This window comes from Zonotrichia leucophrys, chromosome 1, assembly GCF_028769735.1.
Source record: "Zonotrichia leucophrys gambelii isolate GWCS_2022_RI chromosome 1, RI_Zleu_2.0, whole genome shotgun sequence".
Lineage (NCBI taxonomy): Eukaryota > Metazoa > Chordata > Aves > Passeriformes > Passerellidae > Zonotrichia > Zonotrichia leucophrys.
The window spans coordinates 11,858,286-11,885,300 of record NC_088169.1 but is presented as its reverse complement, the minus strand read 5'-3'; the positions used below and the strand labels follow the sequence as shown (position 1 = coordinate 11,885,300).

The window sequence follows — 27,015 nt, the reverse complement described above, 5'->3', positions numbered from 1 at the left end:
CATACCCTGTAAAACATTCATTGCATCACTGCAGTCATGGATTCACAATAAAATGGTTCCTGCCAAATGGTGACAGGGTATTGTCATGTACTGTTTGGTGTGTGCCAAAACAAATGTAGGAGACAGAACACAGAATGGGTCTCTGCAATCCTGACCTCCTCGGGATTTACAGAAAGGTTTCCAGCACACAAAGGGTGCTGCAGATGACCTATAGAAATGTGAGGGCACTGGCAGCCAAGGTCACAATCTGTTTGTGCTGGCTCCCTGCTCCAGAGCAACAGAGTTTATCCACTTGTGCAGGCACAGGCGCCCTCACACATACCACTCATCTTCCCAGTAGGCAAAAGGGTGCAAGGGGCAGCGTGACTCGTTACCCCGGTGCCCTGGACACGTCACAACTCCACCTGTTCCAGCCCAGCTCCAAATCCGTGCCCTCTGTCCCTGCTGGGGGAGCCCAAGGATCCCTCATCTGTAAGGAAGTGCAGGGTTTGACGGCCGAGCCCTCTCTGGCACCGAGAAGCAGAAGGGAAAGACACGGACCTCTGGCACCCACTCTTTAATTCACACTGTATCACATGCTTGGAGTAGCCTGACACAGTCACATTTTGTCCTTAGCTTGAGGTCACTAAAGAAGAATCAGCCAAGAAGAGCAGAACGGAATTGCCAACTTAACTCTGCTGAGATTAAACACAAAAATCAAACTGAAACTAAGAAAACCTGAACCAAAAGCAAACAACTGGGTTTATGTGCTATTGAAACTAGTTCTGTAGAAACTAAATTATGGTGGCTCTGAAAAAGGCACCACAAATATTTATGTGCTTAATGAAAGTCTTCCAATGTGTCCACTACCTTAAAAATATTTTTTAAAAAAGCAGTGGGGCTGTATTCAAAGATGGAAAAACCTTCAATTTGAGTAGTTTACAGAACAAGAGGTCAAAAAGCTCCATGTGGAACAAGAGCAGCATTTACAGGAATCTGCATTGTGTGGGCAGTTGACAATAACCAGCAACTTTATAAATGTTACATTTTGAGGAACTGAATTCAACTTTCTTATAATTAAGTCCTCTAAAATCAATGAGAGCCTCCATTATTTCTACCAGGCTAGAAATTGTTACAGCAAGTCTATCTAAATTCCAAAATCTCTCCTTCTGTCAAGAATAATATATACAAGGCTCTCAACTAGCACTTGAGCTTTATTTTGGGGTTTTTTTCCCATTTTGCAAGTTCTTCAGCAGGAGAGCAGAACAGCAAACAACTTGATTTGCACTGTGTAGACTTGCCTCAGTGAGATCTGAGCCAGAAGCAGAAGAAATTAGTCCACACGGATATCCACAGTCCCTCCTTTAAAGGAAGCTGATTCCTTCAGAAGCGTCTCAGCCGAACGTGGCCTCACACCATCTTACTGTAAAGGTACGGCCAGAGCTCCACCCTTCCTTCCCCTGCAGGCTTCCCTGGGACAGCACCCTCTATCCCTGCTCTGCAAACAGTATTGCATCATAAATACTACAAGCAAAAAATGTTCCACTCAAACAGTGAATAGGAATGTGAAGGAAGCAAGACCACACTGTTGAATGAGCTAGGAAGAATAAACTATTCTCCCTGAGTCAATATTTTCTGGTTTTGGACCAAATTATTTCCCCCTTCTGCCTGTCTTGCTTGTCTGTTGAGGGTTAAGGAAATATCACAGGTTATTGCTGTCACCTCTCCTGTTCCTGCTCTATAAACATTCACAGGAATTGCTAAAGAACACCTGAGGAAACGGGACCTTCTAGAGAATTTCTGTAACTCAGTAATCCTTAACAGTACAGTGGCATTTCATGTTTTGCATAAATGTCTGTCATGATATTGCTTCCTCCCTTCCTGGATCTCAGAGACCTCAACCTTTGCTGAAATTGTCACACCCTATCTTGAGCTAAAATACACACAGAACGCAATACTGCAGCTTTTAAAAGAGAAATAACACAAACCTCACACTTTTCCTAGGAATTATACTAATTAATTCAGATTTAACTAAAATCCCATGGGATTAATTCCTAATCTACATGGAGAAGATGTAGCCTTGGGCAAGTTTTCCTGATGAACTGCAGTTCTTGGCTTTAGAGTAGAAGCTCCCTGTGACAAGTGAGGAAGTAGAGGGGAGATCTCTGACAAAGAGAGGGATCATTATGACCTTCTAGGATAAACTCTGTGGATCTTTCTCTAAGGGCTGCAACAAGCTCTTGAGCAAGATGACCACTAAACTATAGCTAGGTTCCAAGAAAAAAAAAAAAAAAAGAAATACCAGTCTTGGTGATAAGATTTAAGAATAATGGAAAATCTTTGATAATATTTGGCAAGTGGCCCACATGCTACTTCACTGTCAGTTTTGAAAATGTGGATGTGGGATGTGGATCTTACCACAAGGCTGTATTTGTCTCATTTCAGATGCTGTAGTTAAGGGCTGCAATGAAATCTCCTGCTATTACACATGAGCAGTAAGTGCTGTTCACGCCCTATCCAAGGCTCCTCCATGCCACCTGAAGCACTAACAAACAAAAAATTGAAAGAGCTGGGTAAGGTATCTCGCAAAGCTTTCCCAAGTGGCAGCAAACAGATTTTGCTCATCATGGAGCAATTGGAGCAAAACACCCCAAGTTTGGACAACTACTAGTAATGTGAATTAATGGCAAAGGCAAATCTTTTTAATGGTGTCTGTGGGAGCTGGTTTACTGGCACTGTGTGTCACTAGAAACTTTTCAGGCCCTTCAGTCAGCATTGGTGGCTTTTGCAATTCCGGCCCGGCTCTTACAACACCAGCGGTTTTTCTGGAAGCACAAGTTCCAGGAGTACCACAAGGAGTAAGGAAGGAAGACCGAGATTCCATTTCTTTCAAGCCAATGAGTATCTCTGCATGACGCAGCGTAAATATTCAAAAGATAAAAGAAGCCGCTTTGGGGATGTATCATAAATACATAGAACACATCTCGGTCATCCATGATCACTCAGCCTTGCACAGTTCCTCGGCAGCATTCGCTCTGAACAAAAGACTTACAGGGATACCCAGGCTTGGCACCTCCTCAGCGGGGTCCCGCCTCAGAGAGCGGGGGGTTTCTTTCCCCCTCTCCCCGAAAACGAGCGGGACACGTTTCGCTCCGTGGAACGCCGCCTCAAGTCACAAGTGACCCGAAAAAGGGACCCGAAAAAGGTTCCTGCTGCTCTCCCTCAGCGACCCGGGCTGCCCTCAGCACCCGCGGGGCTCTCCCGCCTCCCCTCCCGCCGCCCAGCGCGCCGCCGCCTCAGGGGCTCCGGGGCGGGGCGAGGAAGGGGGAGCGCCGCGCGCCGCTCGTCACGTGACACGCCCCCCTCGCGCCCCTCCGCGAGCCGGGCCCCGCCCCCAGCGCTCCGCCCCCGCCGCGCCCCGGGCTCTCATTGGCTGCGGGCTGACAATGCGCGAGGCAGCGCCCCCCGCCCCGCCCCCCCCGCCGGCTTCACCCCGGCAGCCACGCGCCGCCGGCCGTGAGCTGCCGGTGCGGCCGTTACGGGAGCGCAGTGGGCGCTGAGGGGGCCCCATGGCTGCGTCGCTGGGGCCGCTGGTGGGAGCCATCGATCAGGGCACCAGCTCCACCCGCTTCCTGGTGAGCACAGCGCGGCGATCGGGCCGGCACCGGGGGCGGGCGGCGCCCCCGCGGCCTGAGGGGAGCCAAGGCTTCCGCGCCTTCGCTCCCCTCCATCCCGGCGGGGGCCTCTGCCGTGCCCTTGGGGAAGGGCAGGGGAACGGGCCCGCAGGGCTGGGCTGTGCTGTGTTGCCCGGCTGCAGCCTCCTGTCTCCCGGAGAAGCGGCGCCGCTCGGCCCGGGGCTGCCGGATCCGCCGCTGTCCCTCAGTCGCGTTCCCGCCGCGGCGCGGGGGGCAGCGCCCGTCCCGAGGGGAGCGGTCCCGGAGCGAGCCCGGCCCCGGCGGCTCTGCCGCTGCCCCAGGGCACTGCGGGATCCCGCTGCTCTGGGCAGGCTGCACTTGCGATCTGTCAGGCTTGCAATCTGTCAGGCTTTCAATCTGTCGGGTACCTCGCCCCGAATGGAATCAAATGGACGAGGTCCTGAGGCACTGGGGAAATAGATCCGTGCGAGTTCGGTGATGTGATTAGCTGGTGTTCAGACAATGCGATGACTCCGCTGTGTTCCCCGCTAAAATCTGCCCGGGGCCTGCTGGAGGGACTGCTGCAGCTCCAGCCCTCGTGTCAGTGCATCTTGGGCACTGTAGCTATTCAGGTGGCTGAACCTGCACATCTTGTGATTTGTTTAAACACTAGAGAAAGGTAAGTTTAAGGATAGGAGAATTAATATATTAATCATATATTTGACCCTTTAGTTGAAGGATCTGGTTATTTCTGTATTATGCAATAGGCTGTAACGAATGTTATATATGAAACTTACTATAGATACTTCTGGTTTACAAATCTCTGCAAATGTACTGTCCCCTAGTCAGTTAAGTCATGGTAGTTTGAGTTAATTAAAGCCCTATGACAATTTCCTCCATGAAACAGAGATATTTACTAGGTATAAAATGTTGTCAAATGTGTTGTCAAAGTATGAATTGGGAAGATGAATGTTTTAGTCTGCCCTTGCTGCCTTTTTTTTTTCTTTAATGCTTCCCCTGTGTGACATGTTCCTTCATGAAGCAGGAGACTAGAATATCTTCTTGACCTGTGCTACCATTATTACTCAATATCACGACCTTCATGCGATTGTCAAATGAGAAAACACAGCTCTGGGGGCGGAGAGAAACTCCAGACTGACAAATGACACCAGTGGGCTGTCTTGGGTGCCAGTCAGGAGTCCTTTTTGGGAACAAACTTGAAGAAGGTCCCTGTAATGCAGTAAGATAAATTGTGTCTGCTTTTATGTATATAAAAAGATATCTTTTTTTCTTATCCTCAAAGGGTAAAACTACTAGAAGTAAAACTTAAGCTCTTTTTACAAGTGTTTGTACAAGTTCCTCTTAGGAGGAATTTCTTACACTACACACATTCACCAGTGGTTTTTATTGGGGAGATTTTGCCTGCCTACAAGAGGTTTCAATTGCTTCCTAATTTTTTCAAGACGTATGTTGTGTCTGCCACTTTTAAATTCTTGTATCCGTCCCAGTGTCTCTCATTTCATGTCAACATACAGCACTGTTGTAAACTTGGCAGTGTGATCATGCCATTATGATAATAAACTTACATTATGATAATAAAGTTATATGGGCTTGAGCAAATAAGATGCCTGATCACTGAGTTAAATCAGAACACAGGGGAGAGGGAGAGAAGTGGACAAAATGTGCAGAGATCTGTTACAGCTCATCTCAGTCATTCAGATAACACCTGTAAATGGAGAATTCTGTGCTGGAAAGGGATTGCTGCAGTTGGAATAGAGATTTTGCCTTGAAATGTTTTAAGCCAGAATGTAATGTATTATTGTCTGTGCCTAAATTATTTTCTTGGCTCTGTTGATCTTTTGCTTTTAGTTGTTTTTGTTACATTTCTTAGTGATGTCTCTAGGGTTTTTTTTTTTTAATGTAGTGTTTCCAGTTTTTGTCTTCACCAAGTCACAAGTCAAAATCAACCTGCTGCTTACTTTTCACACTTGTGTATTCAGTAGTTCAGTGCAACTGCTATCTAACTTTTTAAGTGGAAAACTTGATTTTGAGCAGGTAAAGAGTTCTCCTGGGTGAAAAGCTGTCTGGTCCAATGGGGCCAAAGAGCAGTGTCAGCAGTCCAGAGTGTAAATTTACAATTACAGGTGGCAGATTTACCAGTGGTGTCCATAGCAGTCAGTAGTGAGGGCTGATACCCCACAGGATTTTCCTGGGCAGCCATGGGGATGGGTTGGGATGTTCTCTCTCATGGGGGTGGCCAGCTGACTGAAATTCCAGTTGGACAAGGGGCCTGCCAGAATATTCATACAGTTAAACAAAGTTTAGCACTCGAGACAGAATGCTAAGAAGCTGCTTAGTGAAAAAATTCACACTCCTGCTGGACCTCAAGTTGGACACGTGTGAGCAATGCATCCTGGCGGTGGTGCACATTAAGAAAAGTTCAGACAGCAATTGTTGCCATCTGTGCAGCACTTAGGAAGCAGCATCTGGAACACTGGGTCTGATGCTGGACCCTGCAGAGGATGAGAGCTGGAAGAACTGGATTTCATCCAGCCAGAGGAATCCCTGTGCTGCAGCACAGGGCCATGGAAGGAGGGTTGGGAGATCAGGGGTTCTTTCTTCACAAAAGAGGCTTAAGGAGTGTCCTCAGCTATGTAACCACAGTTTGTGGAGAACACAGAACTGGCCTTTTCTCAGACTTGCACAGGAAAAGAATGTGGGCAGTGAATACAAGCTGCAGCAAGTGGGATCTCCAATAGATGTAAAGAAGCAATGTTTCATTATGAGGGCTCCAGATCAGGGACTGAGAAAGGTGTGTGGAATGTCCATCTTTGCAGATATTCAGTGCCTGACTGAAAAAGGCCCTGAACAGCCTGGTTGTAAATTCAGGCTTACCTGAGCAGTGAGTCAGGCTAGGTGACCTCAGATTCAGAGTGAATTATCCTGTGTGCAGACCCAAGTTTTGTCTCTCCTGCTTGTGAATGAGGAGGCTGTATGAGCACAGAGGCTGAAGGAGCGCCAGAATTCACGTGCATTTCTGTTACTGTCACTCCTCTTTTAGCCTTGCCTCTCACACAGCACACATACAGTGGTACTTTTATGCTGTAGCTTCATCCTCCACAGCCCTATTTTGGATCTTTACCTTTATTAGCTAATTTTGCAAAATGAACTACAATTATTTTTGAGATTGTAACTTTTCTGTTAAGCTGGGTTGAACATGGGTAACAGATTCAGAGTTACCAGGGAGAGCACAGTGCTCATAAGACAATTGCTTAAGGCTCATTTTCTTGAAAATATCAAGCAGGAACATAAATTGGATAGGCTAAATAAGTGTACCCAGATGACTGAATTCTGGCCAAGATGTTTCATGGAATATTTTCATCAAATACTTTCATCTCTTGTGTTCCATCTTGTATTATTCAAGAATCATAAAAATCATACACTATAACTTCTTTTGTGAAAAGTCTTAGGATCAGGAGCTAATGGCCAGCTGAACCATTGTTTGATCTCTTGAAAGGTATTTGCTGGACAGTGTTTCTGTCATTTTATCCAGGAACAGCAAGAATTGAAAGAAGTGAAGTACCTATACAGTACTTTAAGTTATAAGTTTGTCAGTCAGACACAGGACAGGTTTTTTTTCTACCTTTGCAAAATATTTCTTTTTTCCTATACTTTGTCTCCAGAAGAAACAATCAAATAAAGCTATATCACACTGCAAGCATTCTTTCAATAAACAAAACCTGATTTTAGGTAAGGAAGACATTCATATCCATTGAACTTTCTCTTCAGAGGGGCATTCATTTTACCCCTCTTCTGAAGTAACATGAACTTGTGGGAAAAATTTGATTATATAACTAGCAAGAAGGGTTAAAAATACTGTAAATACATTTTTCCCCCTAGCTCTTATCACTTAAAATACAGTGTAGTTTTACTTTTAAATCCCATAATTGTAAGCACCTCCTAGATGGTGAGGGAAATCTGTTCATCACGAGCCTTCCAAGAGGGGTAATTTCTAGGAGGCTTGTTAAACTTGGACTTACTCATAAATTCTGACTGTGCTACTCCCAGTTAAATACTGGACAGGGAAATGATTGCTTGTCTCTTATCCTTGCCCCAGCTGGGTTGATTTCGATGCAATTTCAGAACTCCAGCTCTGAACTTGTTTGCCTGCAAAGCCATGACTGTTCCTGCTTGCCAGAAACTCATGAAGATACAGCACAGCATAACAGAAATAGCTTTTCTGCAGGCAGAGTTACATGACAAAGCTTGAGAGATGTGAAAAGTCACTTCTAAAATCTGTTTTCATTATTGTCTTTTCAGCTGTGCAGCTTCTTTCATCACTTCCATGAGCCTCCTATTTCTGTTCATTCCTTGAAAATTGTTACAACTCATTGATATTCTTTTCCACTAAGACAACAAAACATAAATGTAATACACAATAAAATGTAATAATGTGTAACTATACCCCTTTATGTGATGTGATGTATTATATTAAAGACCCTAAAAAAGCTTCAATTAAGTGACCAGCCCCTGTGCCTCTCTGCTTGTTCACATACAGGACACCTTTGTAGGCCTTTCTTCTCTGCACTCCTGAGACTCAAGGCTCAAGCTCTGATTATCTGTTGGGAGTAGAGGGAGGATGTTATTTATTCCTTTTTTTTAATCTCTCACTAGAGAATTTGGTACACATCTGGTGGCTTTCACTTTCATCTCTGTTCAAGACAGCTCTAAAAGTCCAAATAGCCTAGACAATTCTTCATTTCTGCTGATAAAATTAGGGCAAAACTGACTTTGGCTTTCCCCCACACACAATTGAGAGGTCAGGAGCATAAACTTGAATCAGTTGTAAATGAATATGAAAGGATTGAAAAACTTTCCACATATCAGAATTCTGTCTATCAGTGTAGAAGTCATAGAATCATGGAATGATTTGGGTCAGAAGGGGCCATAAATATTACCTGGTTCCACCCCCCCACCATGGGCAGAACAGCTTCCATTAGACCAGGGTGCACAGGGCCCTGTCCAACGTGGCCTCAAACAGGGATTGCTCCCAGTGAAACTTTTTAATCCCTTGCCCTGCATAATAGGGAGTGTCTGTTGCTTTTGTTGAGAATGTCAGAAGCTTGCAGGTTTGTTTGTGATGGATTAGCAAAGTGTTTGCCTAGTTCTTCTCTATGGATGTGAAAAAATCTGTGCATTCATACTGTTATTGCTTCCATTGAAAATGTATTCCTGTCACAGCTTATTGCTGTGTCTGCAAGCCACACACTCCACATTCACTTGATGACTTTATCTAATGGAATCTGTGCTTCCTGCTACCAGTAGGAATCCTTTGCATTACCTTCTGTTTCAAGAAATACTGAATGATTAGTGGTGAATGATTACCACATGATATTTAACATTACTAGTATGTCAGATACATAACTTATTAACGTACAGGTAAAATAAAGTCTTCTATCTGTCTTTATTCTAAAAACCTAGTAAATTTGAATATGCTTTTGGCAGGAAGGCAATTTCAAGTAAAGAAATCTTACTGCCTACATGCAAAACAACCTCTCCATTAAGTGTCTTGTGTAGCATTTTGAGATCCATATCCCATTATGCAAGTTGCTTCCTAATGTGTAGTACTGACAGAGCTTTCTCTTTAATAGGATAGACTCATGTCAAGCCTGAGCTGATAGATGAAACACAGATAAGTAAATAAAGTACCAATAATTCAGTGGTGCTCTTTCTATGTAATCTTTTGAGCTGATAGCAGAAAAGAGTGGTCATGTACCTTTTAAAGACTTCTTTTCTGGGCAGTGAAGCTTTCAATGCTTTCCACAGTTTGTGCTGTTTTCATCCTTGGAGGTTTTCAAGACTTGCTTAGAAAAGTTCTTGAGCAACCTGATCTAATCTCATTGCTGATCCTGCTTTGAGCAGGAGGTTGTACTAGAGATCTCTCAAGGTCCCTTTCAGCCTGAATTATTCTGCAGTTCTAATATATAAGTCAAATGTTTCTAAACATCAAAGTTTCACTCTGAAGATGCTCTTTAAGGTTCCAAAGAAACTGGAGAATCAGAACTTCATCTCCTTTTTGTCAGGGTTGTTCTAATAGTTTCAGGGTAAGGTGTACTGTGTAGATGATACCAAGAGTTTATGGATTAAAAACTTTAAGAGAAACCCCTAAAATCTGTGGTATGAGAAGAGAGCATTACAAGTATAGAATAGATTCAGTTGTATCCTAGAGGGAGGATGGATATAACTGAATTTTGTTTCTTCAGCATGTGAGTGGTTTCCAAATTGGCTCAGCTCTGCTTGCCATGAAAAGGAGGATGGTGTCCTACTGACATGTTCTGCAGTTCACCTGAACCTGCTGCTGGATTCTACTTTCTAGGTCCCAGAAGGTTCTTCACACAAAAGATTCTGTGTGGTGCTGTGGACAAAGAGCCCTTCCCCCAGGATTGCCCCACTGCCCAGCCAGGCCCTCGGGCTCACTCCCTGTTCACTTCAGTTGAACGTTTCACCGGTGAATGTTCCCTCAGCTTGGCCTCGGCAGAGATTCCTTTTGGGAACAGTCACTGCTGGTTAATGAGGCTTGTTGTGCTTTCTCCATGAGCTTCTACTGCAAGGCACAGCCTCTAACTTGGGATTCCTTGAGAACACCCATTCAGAGTCCTCGTGATTCTCTGCTCTGCTGGTTCTTATTGTAGAGTATCCAAATTTAAGTTACTTTTCTGCATGTTCTCTTTTTTGACGGGTTGTGTTGCTGCAGTGGCATTCCTTTCTTGTCAGATTGTTCATGAGCTCTGTACTTGTAGTTTGTCTTGAAACAAAATGGGTTTTGCTTAGGTACTTTCTTGTTCTTTAGTTTGATAGATTTTGTCATAGATTTTCTCATAGATTCACATAGATCTGTTCACATAGATGTCCCATAGATTTTGTCACAGATGTTCACTCTTCCTAAAATGTGCTAACCCAAGAAAACACGCAGATAACTCTGGCAGTAGAGTGGCACAGCAAGAGGTAAAGAAATGCTATACTCAACAACAGTGGGTATTTTACTGAGTAATATTCTAGTATGCATCAGGAGTTTAACTTCTATAACCACCACAAGAAAAAAATCTGATTCTTTTCCAACCCATTAAGGAAAAAAAAGCTGTTAAAATTGACAGAGTGACAGCAAAGTTTGCCAAAATAATCTTTGCCTACCTTAATTTTAAAAATGTGTATCTCTGAATCCTTGTTATATAGATATTGGGGTTGATGATAGCAAATTACTATCTGTTGTCACAGCACTGCGTTTGTTCAAAATAATAAATGTTAATTATTGTTGTATAAACTTCTGTGTTCGTAGAAAATTCAATTGTGTAATTTATTTGCAGGTGTTTAATGCAGGAACAGCAGAGCTCTTGAGTCACCACCAAGTGGAACTAAAGCAAGAATTCCCTAAAGAAGGGTATGATATTTTTTTATTTTCATTTGTGTAGAGTTTGGTAGAGCTTATGAATTTTTATCTATGAGTCATCAAAACTGAAGCTGATTAATAATTCTTAGTAGCACAGCAGCTGCTATAAAAGCCTGGGCAGAAAAAATGGCATGAAACAGCTCCCACTGGGTGTGCAGAACGTGCCTGAGTTACAGAACTAAAAGTACTTGGTGTTTGGCTCTGGTCACTCATTTCCATATTTCACATCTAAACTTTCACGTCTAAACATTGAAGTTTAAAACTAAAGTTTAAATGAGACTTTAACATCTCATTTAAGGTAATAAAATTGGTAATTTTTACATTTGAATCACAGTCTTCACCTTGGTGTAGAAATATCTTCCTTTGTTTTCTGAGGTTTTGTTTGTTTGTTTGTCTGTTCCTAAATGACCTACCAGTTGCTGCTAATGCCCTCTGTATAGAACAAAACAAAACTCTTTGTAAATATGTAAAACATGTTTTGTAGCTATATTTGTATTAAAATCGTCAGCTTGTTTTTCAGACTAGTATTATTTTTTCTTTTTATGTACATTTTTATTAACTGGTGTTTACTGTTTGTTAAAGATGGGTGGAACAAGATCCAAAGGAAATATTAGACTCTGTCCATGAATGTGTGGAAAGGACCTGTGAGAAAATGAAAGAACTGAACATAGACATCGCTAACATAAGAGGTACTTATGGGTAGAGGGCTTTAACATGCTATGGTTGAGCAATTCAGATACCATAGTTTTTAAATGAATAAATAGAAAGGTGGCAGCATGTGCCTGCCTCAAACAAAATGTTAAATTGTATTTGAAAGTAGTTTTTTGGGGAGGAATAATGAGAAAATAAGTGTGTGTATTAGCAATGCAGAATCTACAAACAGACTTAACCTAATCTTGTAAAATCACTGAGACGAGTGATGAAGAAATTCTGAAATTAAGTTTAGGACTTTGATTTAGGAAAGCTGTTTTCCCCTGTCAGTGTTGTTGCTGTCTCAGTTTGTGGCTGAAAAAGAAAGAGGTTTAGAGCATATAGGTTAATCAGCAAAGATGAACTCGTAGAAGTAATATTTCTGGATTATGCCTTGAAAAAATTGGAAGCTTTTTATTTCCCATTTACTTTGCTCTTCTGCTTACCTGTTCCTCCCTCCTCTCCACCTCTCCGTTCCCTCCCTCACCCCCCCAAAAGGGGAAAACAAACCTTCTGAAAAGGATACTTTCTGTTTTGTCCTGAAGCCATTGGAGTCACCAATCAGAGAGAAACAACAGTGGTTTGGGACAAGACAACTGGAGAACCTCTTTATAATGCTATTGGTAACTATGCTTTCTGAATATGTCATAAAATGATCATGTTGTGGAAAAAATGCTTTTGTAGTTTCCTGTGCAAATCTGGTTGTGGCCTAGCCTAGTAATTTCTTGGATTTTTTGATATCTGTGTTGTAAGATGTGTGTTAGCACACATACCAGTGCAGTTTAAAAAAACTCATTCCATAAAAATTGTTACTTAATAAATCACTTTATTGGTTTTCAAAAAACCCCACTATGTTCCTGAGGGGTTCCTGGCACAAAATGCTCTGACTTGCACCCAATCACTTTCTTTGAAGTTTTCAGGATGCTGGTGATTACACTTTAAAGGAAAATCCTGTTAAGTAGGTTTAATTATTGATGACTTAATGAATACTTATTAATACTCAGAGTTTTGTTTTTAACTTGCTTAGCTCTTCAGATATTGTCAGCTGAAAAATGGTAATTGTCTGGAGTTGGTTTTTTAGGTCAAGTGCCAGATATAGTTTGACATAGTATGACTGTAAAACCAGGACTTGTCTATAGTCAAATAAATTGTAGTTAACAACTTTATCTTAAACCCAGCTACACCTTGATAACTACAACACAGTCTTTTAGTAGAAAGTTTACATAGAAATAGTAAATAATCAACCTGCTATTTGTTTTAATCTCTTAGTTTAATCACAGTCATCTGCTGCATTAGTCACTTGCTTATATTCTGATAAAGTAAATACCCTGCTTCTGGAAAATCCTTCTTCTTTCTCAAATAATTTGTTCTTTTAAATCAAATTGATTTATCCAACCCTTTTAATTTTTACAACAGTGCCTGTAAAATACAATGGCAATACAATATTCTTTCAACTACATGAAAAGATAAAAATAGACAGGAATTCATTGGCAAGAGCTGTGGTTTCATAGAAGCAGGCTGAACATGTCACTTTTTGTGTATTAAATCACATGATCAATTAATTTTATTCATGGTTTTAGTGTGGCTTGACCTGAGAACCCAGTCAACAGTTGAACGTCTTCTTAAAAGAATTCCTGGACAAAACAAATCTTTTTTAAAGGTAGGAGACATTCCAGAACATTTTAATGGTACCTGCTGCAATCTATAATGTTTTGGCTATATATGTTTAAAATTCTCCTAAACCAAGTTACTTGTAGTTTTTAGTCCCTTCTTAGCTTTTCAAATAATAAAAAATGAGCACAAGACACCAATCTGAGACTAGAAAATTTTTCATTTCCTTAAAATAAATGTTTAACACTTATTTAATATCTCACTATGGAAGTGAGACATAATCCTATGCTATATAGCCAATATAAAATAAACATTACACACAAAAATTAAAGTCAAGTAGGAAAAAAAAGGGAAATAATTTACTGGTATGAAATGTATTATCCATTCTCGTGCCTTAATATTGAAATTAATTGCATCCAATCTGAGAACAAGGAAGATCATTCATAAAGAGCAAGATCATTCTTTTTTTGTGAGCCTATGTATAACAAATTGAAAACTAAATGCTTGTAAAGAAGTGTCACAATTGTTTGATTAATGTTGTCCTTTACTAATAGAATAAATATTATGTACTTTTTATATTATATGTTTCCTACAGGCAGGAAACAGATGTCAAAAAGTGCATAAACTTACTTGATTTTCAAGTTCTAGTAGAATGCAATTTTCATCTTTCCTGTGTTGTCCTGCCCATTTTTGTTGTTGTTACTTATTGTCTAGTCATATGGAGATGTCCTAGATAAGACAGGCCTTCTGCAAACAACTTTTTCCACGTAGATGATCTTTGAACTGCATTTAGATCAGCTTTGATCTTTATCTAGTTTTGCACTGGTCATTTGATTTTGATGTTTTCAGACTTGTGTGTTGTATGCTTAGTACTTATTTAAATAATTGCAGAAGTTCGTGGAATTTTTCTGAGTTTTGTGTATTTTCTTTTTCCCTTACTATCACCATTTTTAGATATAACTACAGTATTTATGGAAAAGATACTTGCATGATGTTTAAATTATTTTTTTTTAATTTTACAGTCTAAGACCGGTCTTCCACTTAGCACTTACTTTAGTGCAGTGAAACTTCGGTGGCTTTTGGATAATGTGGAAGAGATTAAGAAAGCAGTTGAGGATGGAAGAGCTATGTTTGGGACTATTGATTCATGGCTGATATGGGTGTGTATTTGTGAGTTTCTTGTCACTCTTCTTACAGTGAATTCCCATATCATGTAAATCTCCATGCATGTGATACTTGATGCCCACTGATGACACAGTGATAAAAATCAATCAATAAAAACTACTAAAGAAATTCCAATGAGGTTCCTTGCAAGATGAAATACCAGAGTTCCTAATCCCAAGGTGAAAACTTTTTGATTTTGAAATGTTTTTGTAATTTGTTGGAGTAAGCCTGTATTTCTCCTTGACAAATGCTGTGATTTTTTTGTTTAGTGTTTGACAGGTGGAATAAATGGAGGCATTCACTGTACAGATGTCACCAATGCCAGTAGAACAATGTTGTTCAACATTCATTCCTTGGAATGGGATCCTGAGCTCTGCAAGTAAGCTCAGTTTTTCAGTAATACTATAATGTAAATAGTTTCTAACTAGTTTAAAGGTAAGAATCTCTTATCTAAACTAAGATCATCAGTACTGTTCTATTTGCTGTTGACATTAATAACTAAGATTCATTGTTCTCCAGATGTCCAGTTTATAATGGTCTGGATTAAATAAAAGTAGCAGAATCTTTCTGTAGGTGGAGGCCTGGTTCATGGAAAGAGTTTAGCTCAGTTGATTAAAGCATGATGCTAATAATGCCCAGGTTGTGGGTTCCATCCCTGTATGGGCCAATCACTTCAGATCCTTGTGGGTCCCTTCCAACTCAGAATACTGTGATTTAATAGTGTTTTTATTACTTAATCAAATTTGTACAGCAGCTGGAATGATAGCATCTCTATTTGAGACTTCAATTTACTAATAAGTGTGTTATTAACATACTGTTGGAAGAGGCATGAATTTCTATACAAAAGAGTTGGATAGGTCTTCAAAGATGGAAATATATGCTGTTTTCCTCCAAAATTCAGGGTCCACTGTAGCAAGTGGAAAAACATGTAGATTAAAAACTAGAAACAAAAGTTCCTTTATGCTTTCTGATTTAGCACTGACTACATAATTTACATTATTTTTTGTTGTATTCAGGTTCTTTGAAATTCCTATGGAGATACTTCCAAACATACGAAGCTCCTCTGAGATTTATGGTGTGATGGTATGTTTTCCAATATTTGTGTGAAATTCATCTTATAAAAATATAGCTGTATCCATTTGGATTTGACAGATTCTATAGATTAGGATTAATGGTTTTTTCTTGACCAGTATTTTTTGGTTTATGATTAGTAAGCTATTACCTACTATTATATAATGTTATAGGAAGTTGAGCATTTGATTACTTTAATGCAGCACCGGTTCTTCTGACACAGTGGCATCTAATTAATAAACTTCAAGATTGGATAAACTGGATGTTGGGATTTTGCATTCTTTTTTCTGGTAATTTGAGCTATTCTAAATAAGAATACATGTATTTTGAGTGAACACAAGTTACAAGATGGATTTTTTTAAAATAGAATTCTAACTTCCCTGAAATATTTTTGCTAATGTGTTAATGGAAATGCCATTAGAATTCATTGTTGATGTTTATTTATGTGAAGGTTGGATAAGAGTGAGTTGTATTAAGATGAATGAGCAAGGTAAATGGAAAAAGATACTGCCTGACCACCAGAACAGAATTGCTCTTCACTTTAAATGTGAACTTCTGTTTCTCTTCCCCTTTCCATTTTTTTTTCTTTTTCTTCCTTTTGCTGGCTGTAGAAAATCTGTCCTAGCCGGGTGAGTAGAGGCTTCCATTAGGCTGACCACCTTACTCATTCTGCTCAGATGCTGTGCATTTTCATTGGTTTAAGGATTAGAAAAAGTGCACTCCTAGGCCAATAAATTTGCTGTGTGTTTCCAAATCTGAGATAAAAAAAATTAGATAAAAGAAATAAGTTCATGCCAAAATTATTTCTAAAACATGATCTCAGTGTATGTGTTTGTCCTAATTTCCACACTGTTGAATATTTATTTTATAGTGAGATAAAAAATACAGCTACTAGCTAATAAATGTTAGCTATAGCATTTTATAAATGAGAAAAAGTGTCCATTCTCTCTAAAAATATTAATCCTGTGGTAGCTAAACATCAGATTCATGTAGATCTTTTTAGTGCGTTTATAAACACAGTTACCTTAATACAGTTAATTAAAATGTGAATTAATTCAGATTGGAAATACACTTGCATGGCTTTACTGAAAATTCATTTTCACAACTGCACAAAAAACCAATTTAAGGAAACAAGTAGAAATTGTCAGGAAATAGTTAAATAATTAAAATTTTCAGGATACCCTCACTAAGTTAGCACGTGACACTGAGTAGGGCAGAATGTTGATCTGCTGGGAGGGCAGGAAGGGTCTGTGGAGGGATCTGGACAGGCTGGAGTGATGGGCTGAGACCAGTTCTGTGAGGTTCAACAAGTGCCAGGCCCTGCCCTTGGGTCACAACAACCCCAGGCAGAGCTACAGGCTGGGGGAAGAATGTCTGGAAAGGCCTGGAGGAAAAGGAGCTGGGGGTGCTGGTCAGCAGCAGCTGGACATGATCCAGGTGTGCCCAGGGGGCCAGGGAGGCCAATGGCACCTGGCCTGGATCAGCAATAGTGTGGCAGCAGGACCAGGGCAGGGATTGTCCCCCTGTGCTCGGCACTGGTGAGGCCACGCCTCAAATCCTGTGTCCAGTTTTGGGCCTCTCACTGCAGGAAAGGCATTGAGGGACTGGAGTGAGTGCAGAGCAGGGCAGCAGAGCTGGGGAAGGGTCTGGAGCACAGGACTGATGAGGAGCAGCTGAGGGAGCTGGGGGTGTTTGGCCTGGAGAAAAGGAGGCTCAGAAGGGGACCTTACCACTCCATAACTGCCTGACAGGAGACTGTAGCCAGGTGGGGGTCAATCTCTTCTCCTACGTAACAAGTGATAAAACAAGGGCCTTCACAGCTTGTCAAATATTGGAACAGGCTGCCAAGAGAAGTGGTGGAGTCACCATCCCTGGAAGTACTTAAAAGACGTATAGATGTGGCACTTATGGACATGGATTAGTGATGGACTTGGCAGTGATGGGTTAACAGTTGGACCTGATAATCTAAGAGGTCTTTTCCAATTTAAATGATTTTATGATTCTGTAACAGGAATGTAAATGAAAAACTCTGGTAGTGTTTGTAAGAAATCCTACTTGAGACTTAAAATGCTGTATCTTAACATCAGGCATCTGCCTTTGCTTAGGATGTCACCATAGCCATGTTTTTTTCCTGATCACTTTACCATTTTGCACTTTTGCATTTTACACTTGGCATTTACTGCACAGATTACACTGAACTGGATTTTCTGTGTAGTGTTATTTCAAGAAAACTTATACTAAGAACTTTTGAGGTCACATGAACTATATTTGTAAAACTTCCTGCTCTTCATTTCTTAGTGATTTAGACATGAGCTGCATTAAGCTGAAACAAAGTGTACGCCTGAACTAAGCCGTGTTGCTTTCATGACCCTTCTTTGTTTTCCTTTGAGCATTAGAAGTTTAGCTTATTTTTCATTGCCTTCAATTCTAGTCATGGAAAGCTAACTCTGAGTTTTTCTTTCACTTTTTGCAAAACAGGAATCTGGAGCTTTGACAGGTGTACCAATTTCTGGGGTAAGTCCTACTTCAACGTAGCTTTTGGCATGACAGCCTAGAACTGCATGAACATAGCTTCACAGGAAAAAGCTTTAAGGATGAGTGAATCCTGCTGTGAATTAAGTTTTTAGTTTTTTTCTTCCAGTTGAACAGGAAGTAAACTTTTGTAGATGAATCACTGTTTGGCTTGATCCATTATTATTAAGGTTTGGCTGTGGAAATACAAGTGAGAGCTTTAGCTGGAAACGTGGTATCTCTAAGTAAATGACTAACATTACAAAATGGAAGCAAGCTCTGCTTCATATATATAAAAAAAGTATACACATAATCCAGAAATGCTGAACAAATTCTCAGGTTTTTTCCAATAACGTGTAAAGATAGTAAATTTTAGTTTTTATTTCTATAAATTGCTCACCATAAGTAGCACAACACATCTCATTTGCAGCTCTTACAGGGAAGAGTAATAAAAAGCATAGCTTTCCTCTGTAGGTTTTTCCTTGCTTTCAATTATCCATGTGCTACTAATAAATTAGAGTTATAGACAAATATGAAATTCATGTGAGGACATTTGCTAAAGGAAAAAAATCTTTCACTTTCAGTGCTTGGGTGACCAGCATGCTGCTCTTGTTGGGCAAATGTGCTTTCAAGATGGACAAGCAAAAAACACGTAAGTTATTAGGAAAGTAATAAGATAAACACCCTGTTCTGTTTTGAATTTAGCATTATGCTCTCTTTCAAGCAACTGCCAAACTCTTTTGTAGTTAACGTTTAATTACAGATCTACCTTTTGAGTGTGTTGACCCACAAAGTAAACCATGTCCTGACTCTTACATAGTAAAGATATTAAAGTTACATGGCTTGTGAGGTATATTTTGTAACACAGCCACTGTGAGGAAAATCTCTATGTGACAGTGGGGTTTTTCATTTTAACATTCTTCAAAACACAGATTAAAACATTTGCAGTGTCATTTAAATGGCGACCTAAGGTTAAGCAAATACAGTACGGTGAGTTAGATTGCATAGACTTGAATGACACTTTGCTGGATGGGAAAGGTCCATTTCAATTGCAGTGCTTAGTTTTGCTTTTATATCTCACTCAGAGTGGAGAATTTTATGTTTGCTTTTTCCTGTTTCTCAGCCTCTTAGTGTCCTTTGTTTAAAATAACTGATCAGTTAAATCAGGCAACTGGTATAATAAAAAATCATGGGAGGAGAAGCTGTCTGCTGAAATGACTTACTGTTCCATGTACAGCCAGATGCTTAACTAAGCATGTAGGGACATACACACTCAAATATGGGAGATTCACAGGTATGGCTACATATTAGTCTATCTTGTTTTAATTCATTTCTGTTATTGCTTTACTATTTCTGTTTCCAAATATAACTGAAGGCTATCTCAGGACTGGTTTAAGGTATTAGTTTTGAGGGATTTAAAAAGGTAAGGAATATTTTTCTCAAAAATGACTTCTTAGAGTAAGTTGGAGTGGTTCATAATATTTTTCTACTCCTTATATTAAACTGTGTTCCTATAGAAGTGTGTATGCACGCACATAGATGATTTGGTCTTCAAATGAGAAACATGCCATTTTTAGAAATTTTTGAATGGGATATGTCTAAAGAAAACCCTCTTTGTGAAAGGAACAAAGTTTCTTAAAATTTCCCATTTAATATTGTGAAATATTTATTTTATAAAGTTGATCCCATAATCAGCTTAAATTGAAGTAGGTAAACACTGCCACCAAAGAGGAATTTACACTTAGTTTTCAGCCATATCTCTCCTTGATTAAGTGTTAGACAAAAGAGAGAGAGAGAGGAAGACATGTGACTAGATTTTTCAGGCTGCATTCAGATCAACTTTTTGAGGATAGTTGTATCATCAGTTAATGGTGGCAAAACCTTCAAGGGTCAAAGAGTGGTGTCCTGACTCTTCACGGGGGACTCATGGATTGCAGTAACAGGTTATTCTTTAAACATTGTGGTTTTAACTTTGCTTTGTTTTCATGCTAGGTACGGAACAGGTTGTTTCTTGCTGTGCAACACAGGTCAGAAGGTCAGTTGCATTTTTGAGTTGTTTGCTTTTTTGTTTTTCACAATCTATTTAACTTCTGAAACACAACTCTATGTTAGCCATTCTTGAACTTATTAACAACAATTATATTGCCAGACAAAGGGAAAAGCACGTACTGAAATCTGAAAGAATAAAAGTAGTAATTCTTTTTAAGGTGTTTCTGTAAGATTCCATTTCCTATCTCCTTAAGTTTCCAAACAGAACTTTTCTTAACAAGTTTCATGCTCTTCCCTTGTATGTTTCTCGTCACCCAGACAGGATTAAGTGTTATATTATTTTACCATGTGCCTTTTTCCTTGTCTTGGCTGTTTTATTTCTTCTCTTCATTTTCTGTCATCATTTCTTTGTAGTTGGAGTTGAATAAATAGCACAAAGCTTCTGTGGCTTCCTTCTCATTTACATCTCCCCCTAAAGACCCCCAATTCTTTTCTATAAGGAAGATGGAAAGATCTGCAGCAGCTTGTAGAAACAAGAATTAGCACCAGCAATCTGAGTACTCTATCTTAGGTGTTTATTTAGAGTCACTGACTCTAACATTTACTTTGTTTAAACTTTGCATATTTCATTTGAAAGTTTGGTCCCTTGTTTATTATAATTTGAATGTTTTTATTTAAGTATTTTCTGCCTCTGTTCATGCTTTACCTTTTCTTTTCCCTTTCCCCATTTAGTGTGTGTTTTCTGAGCATGGTCTTTTAACCACATTAGCTTACAAAATGGGCAAAGACAAACCTGCTTTTTATGCACTGGAGGTAAGTTCAGTACTTTCTTCCTTTTTGTAATGATGTATGTTCTTATTTACTTCTGTTATCTGGTACTTTTATGGTGTCTTCAGCTGTGCAGAAATGAAACTAGCTCTGTGTTATGCTTGTGTGCCTGAAGGCTTCTGTGTGGTTTTGGTTATTCCTGTCTCAAATCTATGTCATGAAATCTAATAAAAAATATTTCTTCATTGCATCATTTATACTTTCAGAGCTAGATGGCTACAACATTTTTTCTGTTACTCAGTCTCTCAAATCTTTAATAAGTACTATAAATAAAAAGCCATACATTTTGTAATACTAAGTAAAGTTTAAAAAAAGAAGGAGAAAGTACTAATGTTTCAGTTATTACCTCATAATAAAGTCATAGCTAATTTTTTTATTTTGTTCAAATGGATTTTACTTCTAACTTCTTAAAATGTGAATCAAATTTCTGGGAAAAATCCTCTAATCATTTAGCTTTTTTACCTCTTTCATTTAGATGCCTACTTACAGAATTTAGTTTCTCAATTCTCCAAACAAGCCTAAGGGTATCCAAATTATATAGAAAATTGTATTTAGCTTAAACTTTGGAGTTCGTTGTTCTAAAGCTCTACTTCTGAATCACAGATCAACTGAGCACCTATTTGGCACCAACAAAATTATTATTCTTCCATCTGTGCTGCTTAATGTGCTAAGTATTGAAATATAATAATTATTCTCAAATCACATGCACTGAATGCTGATACTGAGCTTTTGTAGACAGACTGTGTTTTCCATGTGAAAGACATCACAGGATTTTCTTCACTCTGAGAATAGTTTGTGGCTTTATTAGGATGTGGGAGGCTGAGTTTATTTCCTTTTTCTTCCCTGAGGAAAGTGCATCTTGCATTTGCCATGACCTGGCAAACTCTGAGATTTTTGTTTTGTGTGGGTGTGTGAGAGGCTTGTTTTATTTTTAACCCTTGTTCTTAAAGCAAGAACTGAAACTGTCTTAAGAGTGATTTGAATTCCTGCATGCTGAAACACCTGCACTTTGCTTCTTCTTCACCTCCAAGTCTTTAATGATATTATCTGAAAACATGGCTTCAACAGAAGCCATTAAGTGTGCTTTGTCCTATATCCATTCTAGAATCATCTACAGTCTGCTGGTTGAGACACTGCAGAGAGACAGAAAATGTGGATTCAGCCTTTTGCTTTAATCAAACTGGTATCTTGTAATAGCCAGCTGCTTAGAAAACACCCCTGCCCCTTCTAGCAGTGGCTTGGAATGAAAATATAAAGCTGCTACTGTTTTACTTGAAATTAGTCTACTGGACTTGGCTTTGGGGTTAGATGGGAGCCATGCCATCCATCTGTGATGTGGTGAAGCCATTCAGGGCCATTTGCTGAGGCAACAGAACAATTTTGCTGGCAAATGCACAAGTGCCTAAATTTTCTGTCTTTCTGGATGTTTGTATTTAGACTAGACATAATTAGTCTTGTTTTTTTAAATCAAAACATAAAACTATACTGATGTGTCAGGAAAAGAAGTCTGAGGCTACTGAACCTCATAACTATATATTCAGAAGACATAAATTAGAAAGACAAGAAGACTCCTTAGGAAATGTCACTGTAACTTCCCCTCATGGAAAAAAGCATACAATATGCACCTTTTCTACGTGGGTCTGTGTAACAGGCTGCCCTTTTTACATGGCACTTTCCAGATGCCAAGAAACTGTGTGGTTTGGTTGTGAGCTGTGACTGTGAGCCTGCAGGTGGAGGCCACAGCCACCTCTCCTCCCCAGGCTTTTTAAAAGCAGCACAGAGCTGCCAGGTGCTGTCTCCTAAAGGAGTGGCTTTGTTTCCTTCAGGGATCTGTTGCAATAGCTGGGGCTGTCGTTCGCTGGCTGAGGGACAATCTGGGTATTGCTAGCTCTTCACTGGAAGTTGGTGAGTATGGAGCTGTACAGTTTTTTTAAGTTTTCCAATGTCATGATGTCTCTATCGGTGAATGAAAGCTCAAAATATTTAAGTAAAAAGCTGGAAGGTGCATATATTTTGCTGTGTTTAAACACAACAAAAATTTACTTTGCATCCATGCGTTCATTGTTGTTGATACATGTATTTCATAGAGCCTATCAACACAGTCTTGGAAAGGCTTTGTCAGCTTTGTTCTGTTGCAATCTGTACTTTTTAGTAGTTTCCCTGGTAAGCAGATATTCAGGAAGATACTATACTTACAGAGCATCTCCTGGTTTTATGCAGTGTTGAAGTTTCCAGAGCCAAGAGTATTTAAGCCTGTATTACAGAAACCAGCATATATTTGATCCTAAACTTACATATTCTTGTCATAAACATGAGAACCTGAGGCCCTGCAAGTGTATGTAATATTCATGTAGTAGGTTTCATATCCATTGAGTTAGGGATCTCAGTTTGCAAAGTTGCCTCTTAAAGAGATGTGGAGGAGGGTAATCTGTTTCAGCTGAGAATGCAGTAATCCTTTAGCTTTTGTGTAGCTGATGTTTTCTAATTCAGATGAACTGAAACAAACTAGATTGTAAGATAAAAACTAGGAACATATCAAAATTTGGAAAATAAAAAATGTCAGAGGCATGCAAAGGCAAAAAATTGAAAGTGACTGATTAAATGAGATTTAGGATTGAAATAAATTAACTACATATTTTTAATAAATTGATGTCTTATTCAAAGGTAGGAAAATTTAGAATTAGAATTTAATATAAAACTTCAAAGAGTCAGCAAAAACTTAGAGCATCAGTCTGTTTTTCTGAATGAAAGCTGTGAAGATCATACAGAAGAATATAAACTAAATTAGCCATAAACTAAATCACATAATTAGCCATTTGTTGAGACTACAGTACCTCTTCACAAGTTTGTCAAGACCTTTGGGTTCAGGACCTTTAACTTTGTCAGTGTTGTTAAAGTCACGTAGGGATTCCATCATCTCTTCCTGTTTCACTGACCTTGTCTTTCCTTCTGCCTTCACTCCGTTTTTTCAAGAGGAGTCTGTATGAGAGACTCAATTTAGAAGGACTTCTTGGAGATGTTTTACTACTTCTTTCCTATCCTGCTGTGTTTCTCTGATCAATGCAAACAAAAGAAATTTGCAAAAGCAGAAGGAAAATGCTCCTTTCTTGTTATAGGAAAGAGCTGTTCATTAGCAATATCTCTTTTGTCATTATAAATGTCTTTATTTTTTTAATTACAAATATTTTGGTATTGAGGAGTTCATATATCCACAGTTATTTTTCTCATATCAAGAAATTTCAGATTTCCTTCTAGCTGGCTTTGTGATTAAATACATAAGCTGACAATTTGGAGCTCTAAATCCATTTGAAATTAATGGGAATTTAGTTCTTAACTCCCTTTGGTCTTGATCCACTTTCACTTGCTTGCCTTGACTTAAATGCAAGTAAAGTGTGACCTTTTGGACTGCTTTGAAGGTTGCATTCTTTATCCACATGATAGATAACATTTGAAAACCTCACAAAATCTAGGTCAGAATATTGAGTACACAGTTGTGGGTTTCAGTTTTGAGTTTTCATTTTGCATTTCCCACAACTCCTTATGCTCCATCTTCTGTTTATATTGTTGCAAAAGGAAAACTGGCTAGCAAGGCACAGAGTGCCAGCATTAGTTTTCTAGTTGTATACATGGCTGGATTAAATTTGTAGCTACCCAAGATATCCTGAATATTTTTCTTGATTAAATGATAACACTTTTAGTGATGTATTTAAGTGTTGGTATAGTTGTGAAAAGCTAAGTTAGTGTTTTGTGTGTGCTTTAGAACAACTGGCTGCAGCAGTGGGAACTTCCTATGGCTGCTACTTTGTGCCAGCGTTTTCAGGACTGTACGCACCATACTGGGAACCCAGTGCAAGGGGGTAAGGATCTGACTGAACTGCACTTGCAGGGGGATTTAATAATTTTACAAATATTCTTTCCAGGTATGTGAAATTTTCCTTTTTATTGCCTTGATGTGTTGGGATACATCATTCTCTGTGGTATTTTTGTGAGCTAATGTGTTTCTGTTCTATATTTAACCTGATCAAAACAGCAACTGCTACTGGGAGGAAAGGAAGGATTAGCTAGCCCAGCTATTGATCCTCCTCTCCTCTCCTTGTCCCCCTCCTCAAAACAAAAAAAAAACAACAACAAAAGAACCAAAGCCCGTGTGGGGCAGGGAAAAAAATTTCAGGTTTTGAAAGGGTTTTTATCTCACTACAGTAAAAGAAGAGGTTTGCATTCCTGTGAACTGTCAGGCAACAAAAGTAGTAAAGAAAGAACTTTGTGCTGATTAGTATTTTGAGTTCAGTTTCAGGCCACGTAATTCCTTCCCACTTGGCCTCCTTCCCCTTGTATACTGTGTTCTTTCCAGTCTATTGAAAATTCCTTTCTACTCCTTTTTCTACAGCCCCTTTCCTGGTAGTTCAGCCTCAACCACCTGTGATATTTCCAACAATAGGTTTTCATTTGTCTTTTATGCTGTTGTGAGCTTGCCTACTGTTGCTGGAATCAGAACATGCCATAGCAGTCATATAATTAAAGTAACTTTCCTAGACTGGGAAAAGAAGTCTTAAAGGCTAGCTTGTTCCCAAGGTTTTAGGTAGTTCCATCTTTAGAATTCAGATGCTTCTTGTATGTATCTTTTTCTTTAAGGAAAAAGAAAAATCTCTGAATTAGATGTTTTTACAGTTTTTCATATCAGAATACTTAACTTTTAATGGTTAAAAACTGATCTTTGGAATGGTAACAACAAAAAATGTCCTTTAATATCTTTGAACTTGCATGTATCCAGCAGTATTTCTGTGTAGTGCTGTGCTGTTCCTCAGCTGTTGAAATAGAGTAAAAGATGGTTATTTGCTCTGCTCTTCAGAGTATATTGGCAGAATTCAGCTTAGTTAATCATGGTTAGGTGTAGCATAATTCCCATACCCAAAAATCTCTTTGAAAGTTCAGAAGCAACGAATTATCAGACTGGATCTGAAAATAATTTCAAACATTTAGAGAACAGCAATGAGCCATATAGGCTTTTCCTTAAGAACTGAAAACATTAGAGAATTCTTTAAGATTTTATTGATAAATTCTATTATTTTTTAAAGAGAAATCAACCTCAATCAAGCCTTTTTTTTCTTATAGAGAGACTACAATTTGTGGGGCTGTTTGTGTGTGTGCATGGATGATTTATGACAACTGTATTGATTGGACTATTGAAAACACTTTGTCAGGAAAATTAGTTTATATTTTAAAATCCAAGCTTTTTAATATTAAAAAAGTAGTCTTCATACAATAGAACTGAATGAGATTTGAAGAGGACCTAGGTGTGAAGTATAGGTTTATGTCTGATAAAGAAGAGTGTCCTAATTGGGTTTTTTCTCTCTTCAACAGTATCATCTGTGGCCTTACTCAGTTTACAAATAAAAACCACATTGCCTTCGCTGCACTAGAAGCAGTCTGCTTTCAAACACGAGAGGTAAAGACAAATTGGGTCCTAAATTCATTGTAAATTAGTGTGATAACAGGAACTGTAGCTCTTCAGAAAAAGAGGAGATTTAAAAAATTTAATGAAGATTAGTCATATGCTTTATATTGTACTTGGATGCTATTGTTGTCTTTACTTGTTGCTAATGTTGAAAAATTGCTCCTGTGGACTTAGCTAAAATTGTGTGCTACATTTTTTTGGAGTGGTAATGCTGCTTTTTACCAGCATGTAAAATAAGGTGAACATATTTTTGAATATTTTGAAGGGCAAAACACAGAATGTTTAGAATGGCAGGGCCAGTGACATAGCTACAAAGCTTCATTGGTGTAGGAAACTACACTTTATGGTCTGCTGTGACAGAGATGGCTCATGTCACTTTTGGTACACAAGAACAAAAAGGAGTTAAGGCAAGACAGCAGCAAACATACCAAGGGTAAGCTGGCTTCACTTCCTGCCTGTTCCATCCTTCACGGCCTCAGCTGGCATTCAGTAACAGCCAACCAAAATTCTCACAGAGGAAATTAATCCTCCAGCCAGATTAAAGAGGTTGATATCAGTATGAGCATTGAATCCTTATATCACCAGTGTTTGCAGTCCCTGGGTTCTGTGCAAATACAGGAGGAAATGAAATCCCT

At 39.2% G+C, this 27,015-nt stretch overlaps 1 protein-coding gene across 5 annotated transcripts in view; it reads left to right on the top strand.

Annotated features, from left to right (window-relative positions):
• Positions 1 to 3,470: 3,470 nt before the first annotated feature.
• GK (glycerol kinase) overlaps positions 3,471 to 27,015 on the top strand; it is a 33,936-nt gene continuing 10,391 nt past the window's right edge. For 3 of the 5 annotated variants that reach the window (XM_064706986.1, XM_064706974.1, XM_064706988.1), the window contains exons 1-15: positions 3,471 to 3,614; positions 10,979 to 11,052; positions 11,644 to 11,750; positions 12,297 to 12,374; positions 13,332 to 13,411; positions 14,385 to 14,522; positions 14,796 to 14,905; positions 15,543 to 15,609; positions 18,076 to 18,111; positions 18,693 to 18,760; positions 20,101 to 20,143; positions 20,830 to 20,910; positions 22,752 to 22,830; positions 24,686 to 24,782; positions 26,287 to 26,371. In XM_064706986.1, the coding sequence (XP_064563056.1) occupies positions 3,549 to 3,614; positions 10,979 to 11,052; positions 11,644 to 11,750; positions 12,297 to 12,374; positions 13,332 to 13,411; positions 14,385 to 14,522; positions 14,796 to 14,905; positions 15,543 to 15,609; positions 18,076 to 18,111; positions 18,693 to 18,760; positions 20,101 to 20,143; positions 20,830 to 20,910; positions 22,752 to 22,830; positions 24,686 to 24,782; positions 26,287 to 26,371 (1,209 nt within the window). In that variant the 5' untranslated portion in view covers positions 3,471 to 3,548. Of the gene's footprint in view, positions 3,615 to 10,978; positions 11,053 to 11,643; positions 11,751 to 12,296; positions 12,375 to 13,331; positions 13,412 to 14,384; positions 14,523 to 14,795; positions 14,906 to 15,542; positions 15,610 to 16,208; positions 16,227 to 18,075; positions 18,112 to 18,692; positions 18,761 to 20,100; positions 20,144 to 20,829; positions 20,911 to 22,751; positions 22,831 to 24,685; positions 24,783 to 26,286; positions 26,372 to 27,015 lie in introns of all 5 variants that reach the window. The other 2 variants (XM_064706978.1, XM_064706970.1) reach the window with 1 other exon arrangement.